Raw genomic sequence first — 25,481 nt, forward strand, 5'->3', positions numbered from 1 at the left:
TGAATTCATAGTATTAATTAATTTTCACTTATTTGGGGAAATAATATTCAAAATTAAGTAATCACCTTTTTAGAATTCTATGGCCTTGGTGAAAAATTAGAATTGACAAATAGCCCCCTTGTTGCTACAGAATGATTTTGAAAGTGTTACTGAAATGAATAAAATTATGGATATTTGAAAACTCTTCTTATATAATATTGTGTTATAATTTTCCTGAGAGCTTTGGTATAAATTTAATTACTTGATTAAAATTTTTGTAAGGAGTCTTAAGAAAGAAAATATGATACTCCAGCTTCTTTATATTAAATGACATGCCTCGTGGTTAGCAGAAAATGAGTAAGTCTGAATTTTGATTTTTTCTAACTACTCCAAGGCTAAGTTAAGCATAGACCACCATTTCCCTTGCCAGTGATTAGTTTAGGAGCAGCTCTGACCTTCTGGCTAATTAAATATAATGGGAAAGTCAGCCTGTGGGGCTTCTGGGAAAGGTTTCCTCTGATAAGAAGAGAAAACGGAAAGAAATGCTTCTTTCCCTGGACACTGCTGTGTCTTCATGTGGTGTGCTGAACTCTGGCAGCTTATTTCGTGACCATGAGTAGAGGTAGCTGAGGACAAAACCAACAAACTCAGGACAACAAAGCAGGACAGCAGATTCCTGGGTCCTCAAAGAGGATGTTGAATTAACCTGTCCTGAACAAATCTACCTTGTCATTTTGCAGTGAAAGAATAACTATTCCTTATATATTAAGCACCCTACATTGTTACAGTTAGTCTTATTTCTTAATTATGGATGGTATTCAAACTAAGTTAAAGAGTCAAGACCCTTATGGCGCCAGAGTGTGGGTGATCAAATGTATTTTGAAGGACCTTCCCGTTTGATTCTTAACACCTTATCTTCTAATTCTTACTGCCCTCCCATTGAGGACCTCTGGAAGAAGATAGTTATGAAATTCAATTAAGAGGACTTGAAGAATGACTGATTTTATTTGGGAATCAGGAAAGGGAAGGGGTCTAGACAACCACCATGTTTTGGTTTGGGTAACTGGGTAGGTGTTGCTGCTGTTCTAGGTGATAAGGACTACAACTAAAAGAATTACTTCAGTTTTGCATATTCTGAATTTGAGGTGTCAGAAATTGGTACTGCAGAGTAGTTGAATATATAATCCCTGAGTCAGAAATATCTAAACTGCAGGACGATGAGATTTGGTAGTTGTACTGGAACCATGGGTGAAAACGAAATTGCCTTGGCAGATATACCTTACTGGTGTGGAAGAGAGGAGGTGTAGAACCTTGGAGGCAGGGGAAGAAGTAGTGGAGAAAGAAGAAAAACAATTAGTGATGTCAACAATGACATGACTCATTTCATCTTAGATTCTTCTCTGAGAAATTCCAAGACATTTGTAATTATTGAACTTTCATCAGGAGGTAGACTCTACATATTTTAGTTTTTTCAAAAAGTAGATTCTTAAATGCTTTTCCCCCTTTTATTTGATTAATTTGTAATGTTGAACAGTAGCGTTGTGGGATAAAGAGTTAATAAACCCCTCTAACACTAGCAGTTTATTCTCTTCTCCTTTATTTGACTGTACAGCTTATTAATACAAATGTGGGATATAGTACCAAAAACACCCACCCCAATGTATAAATTTTCATCAGTCTTTATTTCCAGTCATTTATAGGACAGCAGATGTGTTGTTTTTAGGGCATATGCATATATATGTGTTATGCCCTTTGTATTTTGCTCTTCATAATTGTATATTCTACTTCATTCTTTTTGTTATTACTATTTTTAATACTTAACATTTTAGTCAAGGTGTTCTTTTTATATAAAAATAAAATATATTTGAGAGATTTAAGATGATCCGGAAAACTCAAATAATTTTTCTTGGCCAAGGGAATCAGGTATTGCCTGAAAACAAAGCCTGTAGAGAACAGAAAAACAAAACCTTTGAAGAGTATGATCTTAAATCTTTTACATAATCTATGGATCCCAATTCAGAACTGTGCATGTGTGTTTGATATCAAAATCACCTTATGATGGAAATATCAGACTTTATGAACACTTCCAATGCATATAAAAGTATAATTTCCAATTAACATTTTTGCTGAAAGGATCCCCCCCCAAAAAACCCATTTGCATGTATCTTATTCCTCCCTTCAACTCTCTCTCACTCTCTCTGTCTCTCTGTGTTTTCTTTTTTAACTTCAGTTTGAATAGCACCTGTAATTAAGGAAGAAAACCGAGCCCTGGGAGCTAGGTAGGACTTTCAGCTATTGATCTGTGTAAACCCAGCTTATACTGTCAGGGGAGAAACAGTCAACTGCTGAGTTGCTTTGTCACTGACATAAGCTGAGAGAGGATTTTTTTGTCTATACTGTTTATACACTAGTCTATAGACCTGCTGGCTGGTTGAATTTTAAAGAGTGCGGAGGTTTAAAGACTTGTCCCCTGAGGGATGCTTCTGCCAGTTGGGAAGCGAGCTGAGGCTGTTTTGCAGAAGTGTGTGCCTGTGTGTTGCGTGTAGAAGGAGGGAGGGGGAGAGTGTGAAAGATTGAGCAACTAACCGGGAAACATTCTTCTTAATTTGAGTCTTAAAAAATTGATGGGAAATATATTACTACTTTGGGTGTCTTTAGAAGTAGACAATGAGTTTGAAATATCTATATTGTTACAGAAATTATATGAACTTTGTAGGGGGGGATATCAAAATAGTGTTCATAGGCGTAGTGAATACGATAAATGGCTTCACTTTTTGTAGCAAGACAAGGATTAGCAATGGTCAAGTGAACTGTTTTCAGTTTTAGTAATTTAAATTATTTCAAGTTTAGCAGCTCTTTTAATTACATGTAACAGAATGCTTTCAATAGTAAAACAGCTTTTTCTAAATATGGGGTCTGTGCTCATATTTTTAAAGGTATGTATGTGTTCATAAGCAAACCAGGGTACCCTGCCCTAAAGGTAGAAGGTTGCTTTTTTACATGATGCTTTTCTTTCTGCTTTAGCGTCATAAGGCTCTTGAAGCTTTCATAGGTATTGCCATTGGAATTTTGCAATGTGATGTTATTAATTAATAACTTATTGTAGTCTACAGGTTAAAAGAACTTAATAGATTCTACTTTAAAACACTCAGTATTATGTTTCTGCAGAGGATTTAAATATTCAGATATTAATATTTTCTCTGGACGCAAATTTTATTGGTAAAGAGGTGGTAGTTTTGATGGGGGTGACTACTGCCTGAAGATATTTGCTCTTTTTTTCTTTTTGATAGGAAACATTCTCCTAAATCTCTGTTTTGTCTTGTAAAGTTACCTGGCTTTGAACTTATATGATGTGATCTTCAATTCTAAAGTTTAAGTTTAGAATCAGAGTTAATTTTTAGTTGTTTTTCATATACAACAGAATAGATCTTTCTCAGTTTTTTGCCAAGCGTCCATTATTTGTATTTATTATGATTGTTAACGAGTATGACTTCCAAAAGCTTTTAAAATTATTTTATAATGACTATAAAATCACTGCAGGTTTCAAAATCAATAGGGTATTTTCTGTGCTCAGTTAAAACATTGATTTTCATATGAGGCAATTCATAAACAAAAATGCATAGAATAGAAGGTATGTTGTTTTAAATTTAAAGGCTTATTTTTAGATATGCATTTTTTTAAAGAATGTTATTTGAGATAAACTTGATGTTACTCTTGTTGAATTTACTGAGAGAAACATATAAATGTGTTTCTTTAGCCATAGAATGTCTTTTTTTTTTTTTTTTTAACCATTTTACTATGGGACATGTAGCGTTGTTTTACCTCTCAGTAATTCATTCTGCTGCCAACTTCATTCCCTTTTCTCTGCCTGCATTTTAATTGAAACAACATTTATATTTTTGAGCCAGGATCTGTCAGAAGTCCCTGTGGCTAGTCTGTGGTACAAGTAGCAGCAGACGTAGCTTACCCATATGGTGCGGTGCTTCTTGTAAAATCCATATGGCCTTGTTGAAGGGAATCCCAGCGGGGATGTGAAGGGTGTTAATACCCTTCAGGCCAGGCCTTTCCCTCCTGGGGCTTCCGTGGCATTGTCAGTGCAATCTGCCAAAGCACCAACTTAATTCCTTTTTAATAATCAATTATTTTAGTCTAGGAACCTGTGCTATTTTTCCTAAGGAAAAAAAAAAAACAAACTTTTTTCCTCCCTAGAAAATGTCTCAAGAAAAGTTTTAACTGCATCTTTTAAAATATTCTAAAGCTTTTTTTTTTTTTAATTTGCATTTGCAGGAAGTACTACAGAGCGTGCCCAAGTTCTGTTTCCCCTTTGACATTGAAAGGTACGGTATAAGGGTATATAAGCCATCATTCAAAGTAACTTCAACTCATCTTAGTGAGCACTTTAAAATGATGACATGTGTTTTTTGGTAAAAGGAAATGTCTTTCTCTTCACTGCTTCTAACAACAACAAAAAAATTAAATAATATTTGGAGAGAAGTAGCCTTTTTACATCACTATATCTTTTGTTTTCTCCACTGTGGCCAGTTAGAAGTCTTAAGGATCCATTTCTTCCTTTTGTTCTTCAGGTACATATTGTAAGCACCTGCAGAAAAAAATATCACTGTGTCCTTAATCAGAGCCTTAGAATTGTGTCTTTTGAAATGAGATGTATATATCCTGGTTTCTATCTCACTTCACCCTAATTGAAAAGACCATCTGTGTGATATTGTAAAACCCATGACTAGTTGTCTCCCAAGAATAGCTGTATAGAAATAGTGCAATATTATGGAAGGCTGCAGGGAAACCCTCCCAGCAGTTTTGAAAATCTCATTATGTTTGTATTTTACTGAACAAATACTGAATGAATAGAGTATTACCTGTGTGTAGTTGGAATTTCACAGAATATATGGGCCTTTGAGCGTAAAAACAGGTCACTTGTTTCTCACGTGATTTTCACACCCTATTATCAGTTTTTTAAGAGTATGATATGAGGGGTTTTAAAAGAAAATTTATTTTCAGAAAATATTTTGCTAAAGTAAAGATGAGTAAAAATCTGAAATTTACAATATTTAAGATCATGCCTTGTGAATGATGGGCTAATTGATACTAATAAGTATCGATACCCCTTGTTTTACCTCCTTTCTGGAGAGTAAATTGTGCTTGTTAAACTTGCAATTTTCAAACTAATAGCAAAGATAAAATAAACGAAGAAAAGCTCTCAAAAGTATATTGTGAACATTGAGCACTAGAGGGCACAGCAGGCACTAGAGGTTGTTTTTGAAGTTTGTGAAATTGTTTTCAAAACCGCCCACTTCAAAGTGTGTTTGGTAAATGTTCAGCACTTGAAATACAGGATTTCTTGACAATTGAAGGCAATTTGTAGTATTGGCATGCTATAGTAGTAAAGTAACTTACTTTTTACCTAATTCCTGTGGCTGTTTCAAAACCAAAATTTTCGGTGTGATGGATATCTTACCTTGGGACAAGGAAGCAGATGTTCAGTTATGGTTGTCTAAGGGCAAGATTATAGCCAGTAACAGGAAATGTATTTCTATAGTTCAAATGCTGATAAAGATTCAGTGTAATAATTTACATTGCACCTTACACTGCAGTGTGACACAGAGTATGTGTGATAGCCTGATACTCAGGTCACGGATCACTTAAATTCTTCATAGTAAGCTTTTTCTGTAGAAATTGCACTCTTGTTTTGTGCTTGGAAATCTACTCAGTGTATGGGTAGCTCTAGAAGAGAATGCTAAAAAAAGTGCCAATAGTAATTTTTATGGTACTTTACTGGGTGAGAATGTCAGCAGAAGAAGCAATTAAACAGAGTTGGTAGGGGCTGCCATTGGATTCTAAAGCAACCTGATTTGCTGTCTAAGCAATTTTAAAATAAAATCACGAAAATAGAGGCAGGAGTTGAGCAGAATCAGTCATCGTGTCTTGGTTCTCACTTCCATGGTCTCAGTAAGAGTATTTTCAGATTTATGAAATATTTTGTAAGTACTTTCAGGCATGTGCCAGCTTACGGTGAAATACCTTACGATTCCCTACTAAGGGGTGAGTCTGTATATGTTTAATTGCTCAGCCTGTAAGATGTTGCAACTTACTGTGATATTCAGCTCATGATTTCGTTTACACATTTCACACTCATTTTAGTTTTAGAACCTAGTTCTAGACTTGAGAACCAACTGATTGGGAAGGTGAAACCAGTGCCTCATGTACATATATTCTTGTTTTGTTTTTCTTTAAGAAAATTCTCACGCAAAAGACACATTAAAGTTTTATAATTTTGCTGTGTTTTAGAGTATCCCAGAATCAAGTTGGACAGCACTTTACCTTTGTACTGACAGACATTGAAAGTAAACAGAGATTTGGATTCTGCAGACTCACATCAGGAGGCAAAATTTGCTTGTGCATTCTTAGGTGAGTATTTGTAGTAAAACCAAAACAAACCAAAACTGGATGTATTAATCATTAACTGTGCCTTTCTTTGGTACTTTGTTGTGCTTAGGATGCTTAAAAATAATATGTATAATATTTTTTTGCTTATATGTTTTCTCTAGATCTAAGTAAGTTGAAAAATAATTTTATTTTCTATATATAGTATCAATTAGGCTTAAAGATTTACCAGTAACAGTAAAATTTTTCTTGGAAGAATTGACTCTTTTATGATTAGTTTTTGTGGGTTTGTGTTTTGGAAAATTAAATATTTAGATGTGAGTTCAAATAATATATATGTCATCTGTTAAATAAGATGCAAAAAAAAGTCAATGACAGTAATGCATGCTCTTTTCTACCACTGATCCAGAACTTGTATTTTTGAAAGTTAAGTTACTGCTTTAGGGCAACGGTTATAAACTGGTGATTCTGGGTCAGAAATGTTCAGAGATGTTTTATTGGTCCTGTGATGTTTTAAACGTTTTGAAGATGTTTCTAACTTTATACATTGTAGTAAAATTTTGCCTAAAATTCAAGTTTCTGATTTCTTTTGCCAAATGGGAATGACTGCTAATTCTGGTCTTGCACTTCCCAGTAGCAGCAATAAGCTGGAACTAAGCAGCAGGTTTGTAGTTGTGCCATGAGTTTGCTAGTTTGTCACCAGTCCTGCCTGTCCTGCTTCAGTCGCTTACATCATCTGCTTGCCTCAATATGTAGTTAAGAATGTGTCTTCTTTTTGTAGACCTAGGATTTTGAGATGCTGGCTGTTGACAAGGAAGGGACCTAAAAATTAGCTTCCCTTTAGTATGTCTTGATGAATCTGAAATCCAGATGTATTCCACAAACATAAGATTCTATACTGTGGTTATAATATGGATATTGGTCAAGCTAGATTCTATAGAAACGCGTGTAGGAAAAGAAATAACATTTAATAGTAAAATATTGCAAAGAAAGCTTTGGTGTAAATTTGATGTTTGTTTGCTGTTTAGCTACATTCATAGCATTCTTTGTGCTTTAGGTTCTAAATTTACTCAGAACATTTGTTAGAGTTGGAGAATTTTCTTCAATCTTTATTTGAAAGTAAATGCTTAAATGTTTTACAAGTAATTATGTTTTATCTGGACGAGTATTATGCTTCAAACTATAGGTTGTGATTCTTACAATTTAAAGCTGGTTGGTTGTGCATTGAGAGTGGGGGTGACAGTGTGGAAAATGGGTTGGGAAAGCTCCTTTTATCATTGTGTTTCATGCTGAAGTTTCAAAAGGGGGGTATAACCTTATCTACTCTGTCCAAGACAGGTTTGTCCTCAGAGAAAGACCAAAAGCTGTATGTCCTTCTAATTTTTCTCTGTCAATCTTAAGATTTTTCGTTAAAATGTCAAATTTACAGAAGAGTTTCAAGAATACTACAGTGAACTCTTGTATATACATCAACCAGATTCACAATTGTTAACATGCTTCTCTCTCTCCTTCCTCTACGTCCCTCTCAGTACACATACACCCACAAGCAAATTCTTTTTCTCTCTCTTTCTCTTATGGTTGTTTTTGCTGACCCACTTGAGAGTAAATTACAGACATCATTTTTCTGTAATATTTGAACCTGCATTTTTACAACTTACCTCATTGCCTCTGAAATGAGTTCCTGATATTGATAATTAAAGATTATGAACCTTTGTCTTCGTGTTGAACTGTTAAAATATTTTGAATACACTGAACCTATTCATAATTAGCAAACCATTCTTAAATATTCAGAATAGTCCCTACAAATGTGCTTATAGAATAAACATTCTTGGAAATTTCTGCTTAAGTTTAGGAAAGCCAATATTACTTCAGAATATTTACACAAAAAAGGACTATAGCTATTTGTTAAATTCCTGAATGACTGGTATAGTGTTCATGTCTCCAAACCAGGGGTCATTAATTTGGAGAAAACAGATTCTAAAAAAGTTACAGTAATCGAGTTATTGTTGTCAAACTTGTATATGTAGAAGAACATCTGAGTGTTGTAGTACTTTTTGGATTAGGAATAGTTTGACCCGCAGAAAATAAAGTTATATTACATACATTTAATGAAAGAGTAAAATCATCCATGCCAATAAAGAAAACCTTTCACAATCTGCATTACTGGGTTATTTTATGTTTAAAAAATATTCCTTTTTCATCTGTATCTGTTCATTTATTTTTGTCATGTGACAGTGCTTTCTGGTAGATAAGAAATAGGTATCAAGGCTTTATGAAAAAAAAAAATAGGGGAGAGTCTTCAATTGACAAGTTTCTATTCTCCAGCTTAGTTTTTCCTAGGAAATTTAAAAAAGACTGCCATCTCAAGATTAATGGCATAACAGAATCTTTGTCCTGAAAGGCAATGTGCTCTGTTGAGAATAGCCAGATTAGAGAATAGCCAGTAAATTAGAGAGCTATTTACTTTTAATAGTGAAAGAGAATTAAAACTTAGTGGAATTCAGCAGTGTATTCAGAAAGTTGTTGGGGCACCTGGGTGGCTCAGTTGGTTGAGTGTCCAACTTTAGCTCAGGTCATGATCTCATGGCTCATGGGTTCCAGCCCTGCATCGGGCTCTGTGCTGACAGCTCAGAGCCTGGAGCTACTTCAGATTCTGTGTCTCCTTCTCTCTTGACCCCTTCCCCACTTGTGCTCTGTCTCTCTCTCTCTTTCTCTCTCAAAAATAAATAAACATTAAAATTGTTATAGGTAAATACCTATTTTAAGCTATTAAAATAGCTTAATAGTAATTAATGTATGTCTGTGAAAATAATTTTAACAAATCTCTTAAATGCTATAGTAAGGAGAATAATGGTGTTCTGGGTCCTAGTTTGCCTATGAATTAGAGCAGGTCTCCCCCCAGTTTAGATTTAACTTTATAATTATTGAAAGGAAGGATAAAACTTTAAATGTACTAGAAGAAAATATTGTTGGTTTTTAAAAATTACTGTAGTTATGAGTGCTTTTATATCCATCCCTACTATTGAATCTTGAGGCCAAAAAGATTGGCATCTTTGTATGATGATGGAAGCTTTTGTTAGATGACAACAATAATAAGGGAATTAAAAATACCAATAATGAGTGGCACCTCGGTGGCTCAGTTGTTTAAGCATCTGACTCTTGATCTCAGCTCAGGTCTTGATTTCAGGGTCATGAGTTCAAGCCCTGCTTTGGGCTCTGCACTGAGCGTGAAGCCTACTTAAAAGAAAAAAAAAACAAACAAACCAAAAAACAATAATGAAGTGATAAGAATATATTTACAATCACTGTAACAGAGTTAATAGCCATGATACATAATAAATACCTACAAGTTAATGACACAGAGCCCAATAGAAGAATAAGTAAATCCTCAAAAAACTAGAAATAGAACTACCCTACGACCCAGCAATTGCACTACTAGGCATTTATCCAAGGGATACAGGTGTGCTGTTCGAAGGGACACATGCACCCCAATGTTTATAGCAGCACTATCAACAAGAGCCAAAGTATGGAAAGAGTCCAAATGTTCATTGATGGATGAATGGATAAAGATGTGGTATATATGTATATGTGTATATATACACATATAATACATACAATGGTGTATTACTCGGCGATCAAAAAGAATGAAATCTTGTCGTTTGCAACTACATGGATGGAACTGGAGGGCATTATGCTAAGTGAAATTAGTCAGTCAGAGAAAGACAAAAATCATATGACTTCACTCATATGAGGACTTTAAGAGACAAAACAGATGAACATAAGGGAAGGGAAACAAAAATAATATAAAAACAGGGAGGGGGACAAGACAGAAGAGACTCATAAATATGGAGAACAAACTGAGGGTTGCTGGAGGGGTTGTGGGAGGGGGGATGGGCTAAATGGGTAAGGGCCATTGAGGAATCTACTCCTGAAATCATTGTTTCACTATATGCTAACTAGGGATGTAAATTTTAAAAAAATTTTAAAAAAATAAAAAAAAACCTTATATGACTTTACCACCCCCCCCCAAAAAGAATAAGTAAAGTATCTGAATAACATATTCACACAGGAAATTTAAATAGCATATACACCTATGAATGATGCTCGGCCTTACTGAAGGTGAAAGAACTGAGCACATTAAGATTGACAGAAGTGAAATAAAAAAAACAACATGAGGGGAAACAGACATGTCATGTACTGTTTATGGGACTATAAAATGACATAACCTCAATTTAATAATACCTATCAGATTTGTAAAATCTCATGCTCCTTAACTTAATTATAGGTCCACAATTTTAAATCTCAGGAATATTGCCCGTAGTCATCAGTAAAGTGTGAGCAAAGTTACTACAGCATGGTTTATAAGCAAAAAAATGGGACATAAATATCCCTCAGTAGGAGTCGATTAAGTATGTTATGGTACATTCCCCAGTCTCCCCTGGTAACCAACCCCCCCTTACCTGCTAGAATGTTCTCTGTGTTTTTCACTGATGTGTTACTCTCCCAGTGCCTACAATAGTGCCTGGCACATAGTGAATTCTTAATAGTTATTTGTTGAATAATTAAATTAATGTATAAATGACAGGATGGAATATTATTTATCTATTAGGGAAAATTATATATACATACAGATTCTGACTCAGAGAAATGTTTATGATATATTGTGAAATGAAAAGTTTCTTTCATGGTACGTTCTTATATTATTAAAGAACAATTTATATGTGTATATAAATTCATGTATTTTAAGAAGTGGTTAACAATGAGAAAGAGCATATATTAACATATCATTGTATATATTTATAAAAAAGACTTAGAAGGATAGATCTCTAATTTTGTTTTACTTTACACATTTCAGCAGTTAATCCATTTTTTGTGTGTTGAATGAGGCATTTTAACCAGCTTTTTCTTGTTCTAAAATCTAGATACTAGAACTAAAAATAGCATATGAAAATCAGTAGGAATTTAACCAGATCATCTTTTGTCAGTTAAAATATGTAGTCTCTTTGCAAGATAAGAGATTATTTTACTAGTGTGTTTTATTAAAGGCCCTTCAAAGGGAGTCACTTGATCATTGTAGTATAGCACAATTAAGAATGGAAAGGGTCGTTTCATTCTGTGCCCTTGCCTTTGAAATTTGGAGTCACAGTGTGTGAAAGAATGACCTTTGGAAGAGAAAAAAATATGGCTTGTGAAATGACTTTCCCATCCCCATCACGGAACCTGAGATTAGTGTTTTTCTATAATTTCAATTACGAGGTGGTTGGAGAAATGCTGCTATGTCTATAATTTATTTCCTATTGTTTGTTTCCCTTCCAACACTGCTCATTTAATTTCGTTGTATCCTTAAGATGTAGAAGAACGTTTGTTTGTTTCAATATGAAACCAAGACTTAGAATTTAGTAATTTTCTGAGGTGAGTGGGGAAGGAAGGTAGAATTATCTAATAAACTATTCACAGGATTAGTTAGGGCGATCAGGCCTATTCATCTGAAGACCAGGTTTTTTTGTATGTGTGGGTTTTTTTTGTTGTTGTTGTTGTTTTTGTTTTGTTTTAAATTATGGAACGTGGTGCTTGCAGGGTTGTATGAGAGAATCACCTATGCTGGTATTCTGAGTTTTAACTGGGGAGTAATGTTTGATTCTGTTTTGTGGGAGTGTCCTAGTTTTCTTAGAATCCCGCCTTAGTTCAAAGGCTTCTTAGAGTTTAGCCTTTAATAGGGCTAAAATTTTAGAAATATGACAAAAAACTTGCATAAGCAAGAGACAGACATATATGTCTTTAACCATGCTTTTCTGATAACAAAAATAATATATTTTACTAGGGAAAATGAGGAAGATCCAGAGAAGTGTAAAAAAGAAAATAAAGGCACTTGTATGTGCAACACTTACTTAAATTTTTGTATTTCATTCTTGCCTCATTTCTGTAAGACTTGTTAAAATACGTTTACAAATCTTCCTGTCAGATAGCAAACTAAATAATGAACTTAGTCTTTAGTCAAAATTTTTAAAATGAATGCATGCCAAGTACAGCAGTTTATAAATTGGGAAAGTTGCAGTGGCTTTCACAGTATCCCCTGTAAGTGCTAAGAGGTTTGGTTTGCACATGCTCAATCGACAGTTTTTTCTTTCCTTAAAAGTTGAGATTTAACACAAAGATGATTTCCTTTCTGATTATAGTTCTTTAAATTTTTAGTTACATGTATCTTTACCTGGAATATATTATGACTTTCAAATATGAAAACTTTTCATACCTTGTCCGTGAACCTGTTGTGCAAAATCAGCCATTTATATTGAAACATACACCATTCTTAGGTAGTCCTCTGTGAGATAATACTGGTTTTATTATTTAGGGGTTATTCTCAATATTAAATGATTTAATATCCTTAGATAGAAATTAATACTTTTCCTGTTGTCTTTGTAATATTCTGCTAAACACGTTAAATTTTCTCTATTGTGATTAAATATATATTCACAAAAAAATCTTTTCATTTGTATTGCCTTCTAATGGTTGTATTTTAACGATCTAAATTTTAAAAGAAAAATATAAGTGTCTCTTGACTTTGTTGATATTTAACAGTTTAAAATATTTTAGGTCCTTAAAGATAGTCATAATGAGGATGAAATACATTTAAAGGTGGTTAAGATTTTTAATATGAAGTAAAATCAAGTATGGAAGTTGATGTTTACTTTTGAATTTTCAGCCATGGTTGTATACTTTAGCTCTTTCTATGGCATATCTATCCTAGCTTAACAAGATTTCCAAAATGTTCTGAGATATTACTAATTTAAATCTTGCCGTTGTTTGTATTTAGAATTGCTTTCACATGCTAACAAAAATGCAAGAAATAACTTTTTCTCCCCCTAATTTGATTAACATAATTTTAGAACGATAAAAGTGTTGCCAAGGGTTCAAAATGAAATGCCCTAATAAGGAAGACAGATTGATGTTTAGTGTTTAGGGCCTTTGTAGTCCCCTCCTGTGCCTCCCCCTGCACTTTAACTCATACCAAACTTGAAGCTTTCACACTCTTCCTCTGGGCAAATCCCTGAGAAGCAGAATGTTTCAATTTTACACATTTTGTGTCAATTTTCCAGACAGAAAAACAGCCTCTAGACATGAGACGTTTTTCTACGGAAAGGCAGTTTCCTTAGTTTTATTTGATTACTCTAAGTTAGGTTCCTGCTGATCACTTAGACTGTTAGTGGTTACCTGACTATTTGACAAAAAACATTTCCTTTCCTTTATTTAACCTTTGACTTTTGGATGTAAAAGTTTTATCAGCTCTATAGTGGAAGCACAAGTGTGGGGGAAGTCTTCTTACTGCCACAAAATGGATTCATGACTTTATACTTACTGTGTTTTGCCTTATGTCTTCACAAAAAATAAATTAAGAAAATCTCATGACTAAACTTGAAGAATCTCTTGCCTTTTAAGCAAATAATTGGTCTAAATGCATTTATTTTACATTTATATATGTTTGCAAGACTATGAGAGTCACAGTTATTCTTTGTTAGAGAAATTACATTTTTGGTTTTATAAGACTCAAGTAAAATATTGTCGTTATAGTATGTTGAGTACATTTTTTTTAGCTTTCTAGGATTTTTGTGGTTGGTTGTAAGAAAGCAGATTTTGACTGTCTTTGGGACTATAAAATTTAGTGAAAAAATATTTTAACTTACAATTTTAACTTATTCATCAGTTTAAGGGCTTGTATATTAGTTAGAAATGGCTTTCAACATGTATTGTTTGAAAATTATCTTAAAAGCCACAAAAGTAAAAAACATGAGAATAACATTTCTTACCCAGCATCTTAAGCTTATATAATTTACAATGTTTTATAAGTTTGTAACTTTTATAATATATGTGTTATTTTTACTATACACATTTTTTCTGTAAAGTTTGCAATGGAATCCTGTTAAAATATTTGAATTACTGATGACTTTGTGTACTCCAGAGCATTTTCTTTGTCATATGAAAGAATGAGCAGGACTTCCTGTTGAGTAGTTGCTTCATAACAAGGATTGTGAATTCACTTACCTACAGGGACCAGGAACGGGATTCAAATGAGATACACAGGTTAAGTGTCTGACAATTAGAAGTCGGGATTAGTGTGGTGATCCAAATAGCACACACCACATCCAAAGCCTGGAGTCATTAGGTACTTGTTACAGAGTGAAAAATGCGTGGCTGGTATTGCCAGTTCTTTTGATTTCTAAGAGGAGCAAGAAGTCCAGATTTTTAAGTGAATTATCTCAGGTTTAGAAGGTGGCAACTTATTTAAACAACAAGGGTGGGTTGATCACACAGAATATGCCCATTGGGCTGGAGATGGTTAGTCTGCAGGTCGCCAGTATGTATCCTCTACTATAGATGCTATTGTTTATTAGCAACAGAAAATGCCCAAGCTTCCCTGATGTTTCTAGGAGCATGACTGGTTGTAGAATAGCTCCACTTTGATGTGTGATGTTTTTATTAAAATGTGAATGATATTTAGTCTTTAAAAAGGAGCTATTATCACCAAGAATCAGTACAGTTCACAAGTGCATGTTATGTGTAACTAATCACCGTGCTTTAGATGGCGACACTGGTGTATCAGGAAGTGCTGTAGAAATTCAAGTCTGTTTCTCTATCTCCTATGAACAAATTATATACAGAAAAAGATACTGACTACACAATAGAGATTGAAGTGATAAGTCCTCCTATTGGTTAAAACATCGTACTTAGATTGTTGGTAAGTAGACTTATATTACTTTGAGAGGGATGTTGTTCCATGTTGTAGGCCATGTCCTTTCAAAATTTTCAAAATTTTTAAAATTTATAATTGGAAGGAATTGCCAATATGCTAGATGAAAGAATTAAACAGATCTTTATCTGCTGAGATATTTGTCTATATGAACAAAATGTAATTTAAAAGGCTCTGGACAGTAGTTAGATAAACAAATTTTGGAAGATAGAATTTGCTTAAGCAGATAGAAATTATTAATAGACTGATTTAGGTTTAAACTGAAATATATTTTGTCATGGTTTATTTAGCTACCTGAAAATGTCTGGTCATTGGACTTGTTTATTCAAAGGTTGGATATTATCAAACTCCATGCCTGCATTGGGTGATGGGCTATCTACCGTGGACCCCTGAGCAAATATTGCTGTCAGATTGATCAGTGTTCTAATCCTGGTCTTGCCATTTGGTAACTTTGTGACTCTGGATAATTTGCTTTAATTCAGTTTCGTCAATTATACACTATGGCATTATTTTAATAATTAAAGGAGATAACACATACAAAGTATGTAGCATGTTTACATACATATAGTTAGTGCTTAAGAAGTTTTATTCCCTGTTCTTCCAATTATTTTGACATAGAGTCTCATTCTTAGATTCTGCTCTGTATTCTCTAGATGGGCATAGAACTAATAAGTCATGTTACCCAAACAGAAATAACAGAGCATGATGGACCCTTACACATGACTATGAGAATATCCCAAATGTAAACTTTGTTGCAGTGTTTTTTTTAAAAAATAGTGTTAGCCTGATTTACAGATGAAATCATATTAGAGGTAGTTATAAAACATCACTGTGTCTAGCAGTGCTGTAAACATAATTAAGTTGAGTGTTGAATTTGATAATTAAGACACTGAATGTGAGAACAAAATCCAGCGTATCATGTATCAAGAACAAACATAGCTTGGTACCAGGATGAAATTCAGTAAGAGTTAGTATTCTTGGAGATCATAAAAAATAGCAGTAATTATATAGATACCAAAATACCTAACACAAATAAAACTGATAAATCTTGAGAAGTAACCTAAATGTTAATCAGTTATTTAATTCAATTTGTTTTATTTTCAAAAACAGTCAAATAATCTTACAGATAAATTATATAAATTAGCTTCTAATGAAAAGTAGGGTTTTAGTTCATCTCCACAATTTGAAAGAAAATTGAAAGAGGAAGATGGTCAATGAAAACTAATAATGTAAAGATGAGAAATCCAGAACATTGAAAAGCATATTTGCACTGTTGGTGGGAAAACAGTATGGGGATTCCTCAAAAAGTTAAAAATAAAACTACCTTATGATCCAGCAATTGCACTACTGGGTATTTACCCAAAGAATACAAGAACACTACTAATTCAAAGGGATGTATGAACCCCTGTGTTTATAGCAGCATTACTTACAATAGCCAAGATATGGAAGCAGTTCAAGTGTCCATTAATTGACTAACAAATAAAGAAGATGTAATATAAATATGTGTATAAATGGAATGTTATTCAGCCATAAAGAGGGATGAAATCTTGCCATTTACAATGACATGGAAGGAGCTAGAGAGTATATAATGCTAAGTGAAATGAGTCAGTCAGAGAAAGACTAATACCACATGATTTCACTTATATGTGGAATTTAAGAAACCAAACAAGGGAAAAATAGAGACAGACAGAGACAAAGCAAACTATGGAGAACAATCTGATATTATGAGAGGGGAGGGTGGGGTAGTGATGGGTTGAATAGGTGATGGGGATTAAGGAGTGCACTTGTGATGAGCACAGGGTGATGTATGGAACTGGTGACTTGACTATATTGTATACCTGAAACTAATAGAATGCTCTATGTTAACTAACTGGAATTAAAATAAAAACTTAAAAAAAAAAGAAAAGCATGCAAGATGAAAAGAGCGTTAATGTATTTTGTCTAGAAAAAGATTATCTTATTTTGTAATAAATTATGATATATTTATTATAATTTTTATTTTTATAATGGACCAAGAAAGAAGAATTCGGGTTAAAATGGTTTCACATTATTTAAGTAAGGTGGAAATGACAATATAAGGATTAACAGGTAGACATGCAACCATCTAAAATCAATAAATTTTGCTTTATCTAAAAATTCTTGAGAGCAAGATAGAAACAGAACAGCATGCTCCTTGAATAGATTAGGTCTCATCTTATGTGAACATACAGATCTGAACTACATGACATATTGAAATTTTCCTGAGGTGACACTTTCTTCAGGCCATTAAAAGTTGAAATATGAATATGAAATGCTTGCAAATGAAAGAAATGGCACTTGTATCCAAGGAGCTGTGGAAGGACATTCTCCATGAAAATTATTTCATTTGAGTTATAAAGAGTGTAGAAAACATGATGTGGTAATTTGCATGGTATTGAGTTGATAATTTAAAAATAGTGTTAGTAATCTTTTTCTTTCTTTCTTCTTTTGTGAGAGATACAGTAGAATAGCCATCTGAGCACTAGAGTTAAAGAGTTGAATAATTTAAATAAGAAAGTTGAGAATACCTATACTAACTTCTGATTTTCAGGTTTCCCAAAGGCTGTAGACTGGTTGTTCTTTAGGCCTTTGTAGTTTATTCTTCTATGTAACTGTTCTTAGCGGGATTAGATTTTTTGTCTCCTATATCCTGGTGTTCCTCCTTTTTGCTTCACTGTCTCAGTTTGTTAAAGCCATCCTTTGGTAGTCTCCCAAAAATAGTGCAAAGGAGGTAAATTTCTGAGTCGGAGCATGACTGAAAATGTTATCAGTCTAGCCCCACCTGTGATTGGTAGTTTCTCTGGGCAGAGAACTATAGTCAGGGAGATAGACACCCCCCCCCCCCCCCGCCAGGTGGCACAGACCCTGGGCCTTGCCACCTGCTCCCTCCTCATTGGCTCTCTGACCTGTGTCAAAGTAAATTCCAGATCCTAGGAGAGAAAGTCCCTGGGAATGCAAGCACATGGGGTGGGGTGGGGAGGACTCCATGATGTCCCTGCCATTTCTGAAGAAAGCTGCCTTGCATTTTGAAGGCATTATCTTCTTACTTTCTGGAATTGCCTGTTTGAGAGGCTCAGTGGCATTTTGAATTTAATTCCTTTGTATGTTACGTGTTTTGTCTTTTTGGAAATTCTTAGGTGCTTTCTGTCCCCTGTTGTGGAATTTTTCACTGTGATATTCTGGTTTGGCTCATTGATTTTACAGTTCGCTCAGTGGCTCTCTCATTCTGAACACTCATATCTAGGAGTTTTTCCAGTTAACTTTTAAAAAAGAAATTTTTATTGCTGTTTTCCCTTTTTTCTTTCTTTTTGGAACTACTGTTAGTCAACTACATGATTGAGTCAGGTACATGATTGATGCCCTGATATTTTAATGTTTACTCTCCTATTATCTCTTCATTTTAGTTGCTAAGAGATATTCTTGATTTACTTTCTAACCTTTCTATTGATTTTAAGTATTTCAGATTTCATATTTTGAACATCTAAGAGTTTTTTCTGTTTTTTAAAAAAATTTCTTCACTTCTTTTTTAGATTTCATTCTAAGAGCATTCTGTTCTTTATTCAGCTCCTAAGAATATTAGTGATAACTTTTTAGAGTTCTCATCTGTTGTTTGTATTGTCTGTGTTTACTTGGAATTCCTTTTATGTTTGTATTGATGTCTGTATTTCCTCAAATGTTGGGTGGTCGGACTGTTAATTTATATTTAAGATAGAGGCACTAAACTGCATTAGAAAACTTTGTCCATGCAGTGGTGGGTTTCATTCCAAGAAAATAGGACCTCTGAGGTTTTTTTGTTTTTGTTTTTGTTTTTTTCTTTGAAAGATTCCTGGATCAGTGTTTCAGGATCCTGAGATGGGGGGAAGTGTGCAAATATACTAGCTACTGGTCATTTTCCCTTCTGTTGGCACCTAGATTTTGGTGTTCTTTCTTTTGCTAATAAGTCAGTTATCATTCTTCATTTCCTTTTTGTCTTCACAAAAACCATTCACCTGTGTTGCTGTCTGTTACTTTTTTCTCCATTTCTCTTGTCCTCATTAATTTATACCCTTTTTACTCATTTACTCATCATTTTAGTGCCATTTCCAAAGGGCACAGAGATAAATGTATGTATTCAATGTGCTAGATTTAACTATAAGTTGGTAGATATTTTAAAATATAGGCATATTTTATATTATTAGTTAGTATTGACAATCATTATTTTAAAGAACTCTATAACAATTCTGCTGAATAAACATACTATTTTAACTGTTCTTCTGTTATGACTTTAGGTTACTCTTGAATGAAAAAGCATCTTTCATAGCCATTAATGAATCAGACATTATATGAAAAATACAGATAGAGAGTTGTTTTTCTAAGCCTTGTTCATTGATTTTTAAATTTTAAATTTGTTTTATATATATATATATATATATATATATATATATATATATAGTGTGTGTGTGTGTGTGTGTGTGTGTGTGTGTGTGAATGTATACACACACATACACACAACTCTTGTCAGGATACAATTATGTAGTAAGAGCATCACACTGTTTCTCTTAGAAAGTAGTCTATTGTAGTAATTCTTTGAAAAAAAAAAGAATATTTGTTAATTGATACTCAACTGTACTGGTGTTTTGTGGTTTACTGTTCTATGTGAAAAGCATACATTTTAATAAATAGAGTTTTGAATAGATTTTATATCTACTAGTGTCTTAATTTGTTAATAAGTGCAGATTTTTTGTGCACAACTGAATTTTGGACTTAGTATATTTTGCTTTCATAAAAGTTAATTATAATTGTATCTAGTAAAATGAATTAAAATGAATTTTCGATTATATGTGTTTTTGGTATCTAAAAGCTTTTAAGTTAAATTTTGTTTTTTATTTTTTTATTTTTTTTAATATATGAAATTTATTGTCAAATTGGTTTTCATACAGCACCCAGTGCTCATCCCAAAAGATGCCCTCTTCAATACCCATCACCTACCCTCCCCTCCCTCCCACCCCCCATCAACCCTCAGTTTGTTCTCAGTTTTTAAGAGTCTCTTATGCTTTGGCTCTCTCCCACTCTAACCTCTTTTTTTTTTTTTCCTTCCCCTACCCCATGGGTTTCTGTTAAGTTTCTCAGGATCCACATAAGAGTGAAAACATATGGTATCTGCCTTTCTCTGTATGGCTTATTTCACTTAGCATCACACTCTCTAGTTCCATCCACGTTGCTACAGAGGGCCGTATTTCATTCTTTCTCATTGCCACGTAGTACTCCATTGTGTATATAAACCACAATTTCTTTATCCATTCATCAGTTGATGGACATTTAGGCACTTTCCATAATTTGGCTATTGTTGAGAGTGCTGCTATAAACATTGGGGTACACGTGCCCCTATGCATCAGTACTCCTGTATCCCTTGGGTAAATGCCTATCAGTGCTACTGCTAGGTCATAGGGTAGGTCTATTTTTAATTTTTTGAGGAACCTCCACACTGTTTTTCAGAGTGGCTGCACCAGTTTGCATTCCCACCGACAGTGCAACAGGATTCCTGTTTCTCCACATCCTCTCCAGCATCTATAGTCTCCTGATTTGTTCATTTTGGCCACTCTGACTGGCGTGAGGTGATATCTGAGCGTGGTTTTGATTTGTATTTCCCTGATGAGGAGCGATGTTGAGCACATCTTTTCATGTGCCTGTTGGCCATCCGGATGTCTTCTTTAGAGAAGTGTCTATTCATGTTTTCTGCCCATTTCTTCACTGGATTATTTGTTTTTTGGGTATGGAGTTTGGTGAGCTCTTTATACATTTTGGATACTAGCCCTTTGTCCGATATGTCATTTGCAAATATCTTTTCCCATTCCGTTGGTTGCCTTTTAGTTTTGTTGATTGTTTCCTTTGCTGTGCGGAAGTTTTTATCTTCATGAGATCCCAATAGTTCATTTTTGCTTTTAATTCCCTTGCCTTTGGGGATGTGTCAAGTAAGAAATTGCTGCGGCTTAGGTCAGAGAGGTCTTTTCCTGCTTTCTCCTGTAGTGTTTTGATGGTTTCCTGTCTCACATTCAGGTCCTTTATCCATTTTGAGATTATTTTTGTGAATGGTGTAAGAAAGTGGTCTAGTTTCATTCTTCTGCATGGTGCTGTCCAGTTCTCACAACACCGTTTGTTAAAGAGACTGTCTTTTTTCCATTGGATATTCTTTCCTGCTTTGTCAAAGATTAGTTGGCCATACTTTTGTGGGTCTAGTTCTGGGGTTTCTATTCTATTCCATTGGTCTATGTGTCTGTTTTTGTGCCAATACCATGCTGTCTTGATGATTACAGCTTTGTAGTGGAGGTTAAAGTCTGGGATTGTGATGCCTCCTGCTTTGGTCTTCTTCAAAATTACTTTGGCTATTCAGGGTCTTTTGTGGTTCCATATGAATTTTAGGATTGCTTGTTCTAGCTTTGAGAAGAATGCTGGTGCAATTTTGATTGGGATTGCATTGAATGTGTAGATAGCTTTGGGTAGTATTGACCTTTCAACAATATTTATTCTTCCAATCCATGAGCCTGGAATGTTTTTCCATTTCTTTATATCTTCTTCAATTTCCTTCATAAGCTTTCTATAGTTTTCAGCATACAGATCTTGCACATCTTTGGTTAGATTTATTCCTAGGTATTTTATGGTTCTTGGTGCAGTTGTGAATGGGATCAGTTTCTTTATTTGTCTTTCTGTTGCTTCATTACTAGTGTATAAGAATGCAACTGATTTCTGTACATTGATTTTGTATCCTGCTACTTTGCTGAATTCATGTATCAGTTCTAGCAGACTTTTGGTGGAGTCTGTCGGATTTTCCACGTATAATATCATGTCATCTGCAAAAAATGAAAGCTTGACTTCATCTTTGCCAGTTTTGATGCCTTTGATTTCCTTTTGTTGTCTGATTGCTGATGGTAGCACTTCAACACTATGTTAAACAACAGCGGTGAGAGTGGACATCCCTGTCGTGTTCCTGATCTCAGGGGGAAAGGTCTCAGTTTTTCCCCATTGAGGATGATGTTAGCTGTGGGCTTTTCATAAATGGCTTTTATGATGTTTAAGTATGTTCCTTCTATCCCGACTTTCTCGAGGGTTTTTATTAAGAAAGAATTTTGTCAAATGCTTTTTCTGCATCAATTGACAGGATCATATGGTTCTTATCTTTTCTTTTATTTATTAATGTGATGTATCATGTTGATTGATTTGCGAATGTTGAACCAGCCCTGCATCCCAGGAATGAATCCCACTTGATCATGGTGAATAATTCCTTTTAAAAGCTGTTGAATTCGATTTGCTAGTATCTTATTGAGAATTTTTGCATCCATATACATCAGGGATATTGGCCTGTAGTTCTCTTTTTTTACTGGGTCTCTGTCTGGTTTAGGAATCAAAGTAATACTGGCTTCATAGAATGAGTCTGGAAGTTTTCCTTCCCTTTCTATTTTTTGGAATAGCTTGAGAAGGATAGGTATTATCTCTGCTTTAAATGTCTGGTAGAATTCCCCAAGGAAGCCATCTGGTCCTGGACTCTTCTTTGTTGGGAGATTTTTGATAACTGATTCAATTTCTTCACTGGTTATGGGTCTGTTCAAGCTTTCTATTTCCTCCTGTTTGAGTTTTGGAAGTGTGTGGGCATTTAGGAATTTGTCCATTTCTTCCAGGTTGTCCAGTTTGTTGGCATATAATTTTTCATAGTATTCCCTGATAATTGCTTGTATTCTGAGGGATTGGTTGTAATAACTAAAAGCTTTTTTACAATTTTTAAAATAGGCTTCCTGTTATTTGTATTGCTGTTATTTTGAAATTTACCATCCTAATTGAACATCAGTTTCAAAGTAATTGATTAATTAAGTACATAATCCTATTGTATTATGTATTCACTTCAGTAATCATTAAGAAATGATTGTATGTTTTGAAGGCTTTTGAAAATTAGTTTTATTTTGCATTATGTTTTATTACAGTGGTTGAGTTTCGTCCTATGAGTACTTTTGACACACTCATACCATGCATACCATGCTATAGGATTAAATAATTGTACTGCAGAGTTAAAATAGAAGTGTGTAATGAATAACTTTTATAATAGTACTTTGGGTTATTATTATTTTATACATAGTAGTAATAGATAACAGGTAGAATTTTACTGCTACCAGTAAGGAGAACATGCGTATAGTTTTTTTTCTGCCCACCAGGACTAAGCTGTTTGAAATAATGCAGATTTAATGTTTGTCATCTCTCTTTTCTTGATTCTAGATGATACATCCATATACATTTTTAAAGTTTTTTTTTTTTATTACAGTTACCTGCCATGGTTTGAAGTATATTACAAGCTTCTAAATACTCTGGCAGATTACTTGGCTAAGGAACTGGTAAGCTATGTTTTTTCCTTACTTTTTTTTTAATGCGGTTAAATATACATAACATAAAGTTTACCATTTTAGCCATCTTTAAGTGTACAGTTCTGTGTCATTAAGCACATTCACATTATTCTGTGCAGCCATCAGCATCATCATCTCTAGAACTTTTCTGTCTTCCCAAACTGAAACTCTGCCCCATTGAACAATAACTTTCCTTTCTCTGCCCCTGAGTCCCTGGCAGCAATCATTGTATTTTCTGTCTGCATGAATTTGACTGTGTACCTCATGCAAGTTGAATCATACAGTATTTTTTCTTCTGTGACTGGCTTACTGGACTCAGCATGTTTTCTAGGTTCATCCATATTGTAGCATGTGTCAGAATTTCTTGCCTTTTTGTGGCTGAATAATATTTCATTATATGTACACACCACATTTTGTTGATCTGTTCATCTGGAGATGAACACTCGGGTTGCTTCCACCTTCTGGCTCTTGTGAACAGTGCTCTTAGGAACATGAGTATACAAATATCTGTGTGAGTTGCTGTATTCAGTTCTTTTGAATATATACCCAGAAGTAGAATGGCTGACAAATATGGTTATCCTATGTTTAATTTTTGAAGGACCGTCAAAACAGTTTTCACATGATGTTACCATTTTACATTCCCACCAGCAATGCACAAGGTTCTAATTTTCCTACATTCTCCCAACACTTGCTATTTTCTGTTTTGTTTTTGTTTTATTGGAATATCATTTACACACAACCTTTTATTTCAGGTGTACATAATGAGTTTACGTTTATGTACATTGTGAAATAGCATCACAATAACTCTAAGTACCATCTGTTACTATACTGAGTTATAGATGTGTGTGTGTGTGTCTGTGATGGGAACTTTAAGATTTACTATATTAGCATCTTTCAGATTTGCAGTACAATATTATTGATTATGATTACCATGCTATACATTATATGCCCTTGACTTATTTATTTTGTAAGTGGGAGTTTGTATCTGTTATTCTCTTCACCCATTTCACCCATTTCACCCATCCCACCAACACTTTCCCCTCTAGCAGCCATCAATTGAATTTGTTCTCTGTATCTATGAGTTTTATTTTTTTGTCTCTTTGCTTTGTTTCTTAGATTCTGAATATGTCAAATCATATGGTATCTGTCTTTCACTGTGAGATTAATTTCACTTAGCATAAGTGCCCTCAAGGTCCATTTATGTTGTCACAAATGGAGAGATTTTGTTCTTTTTTATGGCTGAGTAGTATTCCATTGTGTGAGAGTGTGCGTGCGTGTGTGTGTCCATTTATCCACTGATGGACACTTAAGTTGTTTCCATATCTTGGCTATTGTACATAATACTGCAATGAACATAGGAGTGGATATATCTTTTCAAATTAGTGTTCTTGTGTTCTTCAGATAAATACCCAGAGATGGAGTTGCTGGATCACAGTTCTATTTTTAATTTTTTGAGGAACCTCCAAACTGTTTTCCATAGTGGTTGCACCAGTTTACATTTCTATCAGTAGTGCACGAGGGTTCCCTTTTCTCCACATCCTTACCTATGCTTGTTATTTCTTGTCCTTTTTGCAATAACTTATGACAGGTGTGAGGTGATAACTCATTGTGCCTTTTATTTGCATTTCCCTGATGATTGGTGATGTTGAGCGTCTTTTCTTGTACCTGTTGGCCATGTGTATGTATTCTTTGGAAAAATGTCTATTCAGATCTTCTGCCCATTTTTAAAATCATGGCTTATTTTTTTTGTTATTGAGTTGTATGAGTTCTTTATATATTCTGGTTATAAATCTTTATTGGATACATGATTTGCAAATATCTTCTATTTAGTATATTGCCTTTTTATTTTGTTGATGGTTTCCTTCACTGTGCTTCTAAGTTTGATGTAGTCTCATTTATTTTCTTCCTTCCTTCCTTCCTTCCTTCCTTCCTTCCTTCCTTCCTTCCTTCCTTCCTTCCTTCCTTCTTTCCTTCCT

The 25,481-nt window shown here is 34.2% G+C and overlaps 1 protein-coding gene across 3 annotated transcripts in view; it reads left to right on the forward strand.

Moving 5' to 3' along the window:
* The window catches only part of DENND1B (DENN domain containing 1B), a 268,067-nt gene that overhangs the window by 103,660 nt on the left and 138,926 nt on the right, over nt 1-25,481 (forward strand). For all 3 annotated transcript variants that reach the window (XM_045456663.1, XM_045456662.1, XM_045456664.1), the window contains exons 4-6: nt 4,267-4,316; nt 6,283-6,402; nt 23,427-23,496. In XM_045456663.1, coding sequence (XP_045312619.1) covers nt 4,267-4,316; nt 6,283-6,402; nt 23,427-23,496 — 240 coding nt within the window. The remainder of the gene's footprint in view (nt 1-4,266; nt 4,317-6,282; nt 6,403-23,426; nt 23,497-25,481) is intronic.

Source organism: Leopardus geoffroyi, chromosome C3 (assembly GCF_018350155.1).
Source record: "Leopardus geoffroyi isolate Oge1 chromosome C3, O.geoffroyi_Oge1_pat1.0, whole genome shotgun sequence".
In the NCBI taxonomy this organism is placed as follows: domain Eukaryota; kingdom Metazoa; phylum Chordata; class Mammalia; order Carnivora; family Felidae; genus Leopardus; species Leopardus geoffroyi.